General features: G+C 28.4%; 1 protein-coding gene and 1 long non-coding RNA gene across 2 annotated transcripts in view; one reads left to right on the forward strand and one right to left on the reverse strand.

Annotated features, from left to right (window-relative positions):
* The window catches only part of LOC105271396 (neither inactivation nor afterpotential protein G), a gene marked incomplete in the record, with an annotated part of 4,678 nt that extends 4,031 nt beyond the window's left edge, over positions 1 to 647 (forward strand). Inside the window, 1 exon segment of the mRNA XM_011312927.1 lies at positions 416 to 647. Within this exon segment, the coding sequence (XP_011311229.1) occupies positions 416 to 561 (146 nt within the window).
* Positions 646 to 1,378, reverse strand: LOC105271395 (uncharacterized). Its single transcript, XR_892647.1, has 2 exons — positions 1,142 to 1,378; positions 646 to 817 (listed from the first exon to the last, which is right to left on the reverse strand). It is a non-coding gene; the product is annotated as an uncharacterized lncRNA (long non-coding RNA).
* Positions 1,379 to 1,450: the final 72 nt, after the last annotated feature.

A 1,450-nucleotide genomic window follows, 5' to 3' on the forward strand; every position in this document is an offset into this window, starting at 1 on the left:
ACTTTTTCAAAAATTTTGAATTTTTCAATTTCAGTGAATGCCTTCTCGATTTTTATGTTCCCCTGATACTTTTTCAAAAATTTCGAATTTTTCGATTCCAGCGAATGCCTCCTCGATTTTCATGCTCCCCTGATACTTTTTCAAAAATTTCGAATTTTCACATTTCAGTGAATACTTCCTCCATTTAAAAAATCGAAGTATTTGAAGTAAGATGAATAATTTAATATAATATACATAAGAATGTTTCATGAAAATTCACTAAAAATATTTATATTATATTATTTATATTATCATATTTAGATAAAACCAATGAAATCATTACATTTAAAAAATTCGGAGATCGTTTCGGTTTTCTTTTTTGTTACTAGTTGAATTTATAATGTTGATACCATAATTGTGAGTGATTTCTATTCTAGGGTGAATGGCATAAGAAAATTAAGAATCGTTGATGCCAGTATTTTACCCAATCCAATATCCGGAACGCCGAATTCCGTGATAATTGCGATCGCTGAAAAAGCAGCGGATGTGATCCTCAACGTGCCATTAAAAACAGTGAAATAAACATTACAATACGTTAAATAATGATTAATAATCGCAATAATTAATATTAATTAGAATTTTATATGGGAGAATTGTAAAATAATATTACAAATTAAAGTCTTTTTATTATTTTGCGGGTACCTCTTAAAGTAACACAACAAAAAATATTGCAATTGAATAAATTATAGCTTCGAAATATTCCAGCTAAAAATATTAGAGCGTTCACCTTCTTCTGGACACTGGAACCCTTCATGCCACGACTTTCAGTGATGCATTTCTGAAAAAAAATATGCAACTCATATTAATATACCGTTTTGTCTTTGAATTTTATTACTGACACTTGAAATATTCAATATAAATAATTTTTTCTGTAATTGAAAGAATATTTATTCATAAGCTTTTAGTTGAAAAATTTTTTAAGTGCTCTATAATTTTTATCTGAATTTACATGTTATTTTTACTAAATATTTCCCTTTCTGGAGTAATTGTTATTAACTACTCCATGTATAAAGATAAAAATTAGTTGCAATTATTTAATTGAAATGACTGACTCCTAAAAGTTAATATCAGAATTTTTCCTCATTAAGACAATGAACATTACCTAAATATTGATTAATGAAGAATATAACAGCGAATCCAGAAGCTGTTGCTAAAAACTGAACGAGTCCGGATGATTGTTTGGATCTGTTGTGCCATCGTGATCTCTCTCGAGGTAGAACTTCGCTGACTGTTACATAAAGTAGAGTTCCACCAGCTAGTCCTTGTAAAACCGAGAGAAAGATTTTCCCAGATTCAGTATTGACCTAGAAATTGAATCAATCAAAATCATTGAATGTAAATCAAAATGAAATGAGATTGAATTGAAAAATATTCCAGAAGTAATTATTATGAATGATTAATTCCTCCCACT

Source organism: Fopius arisanus, unplaced genomic scaffold (assembly GCF_000806365.1).
Source record: "Fopius arisanus strain USDA-PBARC FA_bdor unplaced genomic scaffold, ASM80636v1 scaffold00109, whole genome shotgun sequence".
Taxonomy (NCBI): domain Eukaryota; kingdom Metazoa; phylum Arthropoda; class Insecta; order Hymenoptera; family Braconidae; genus Fopius; species Fopius arisanus.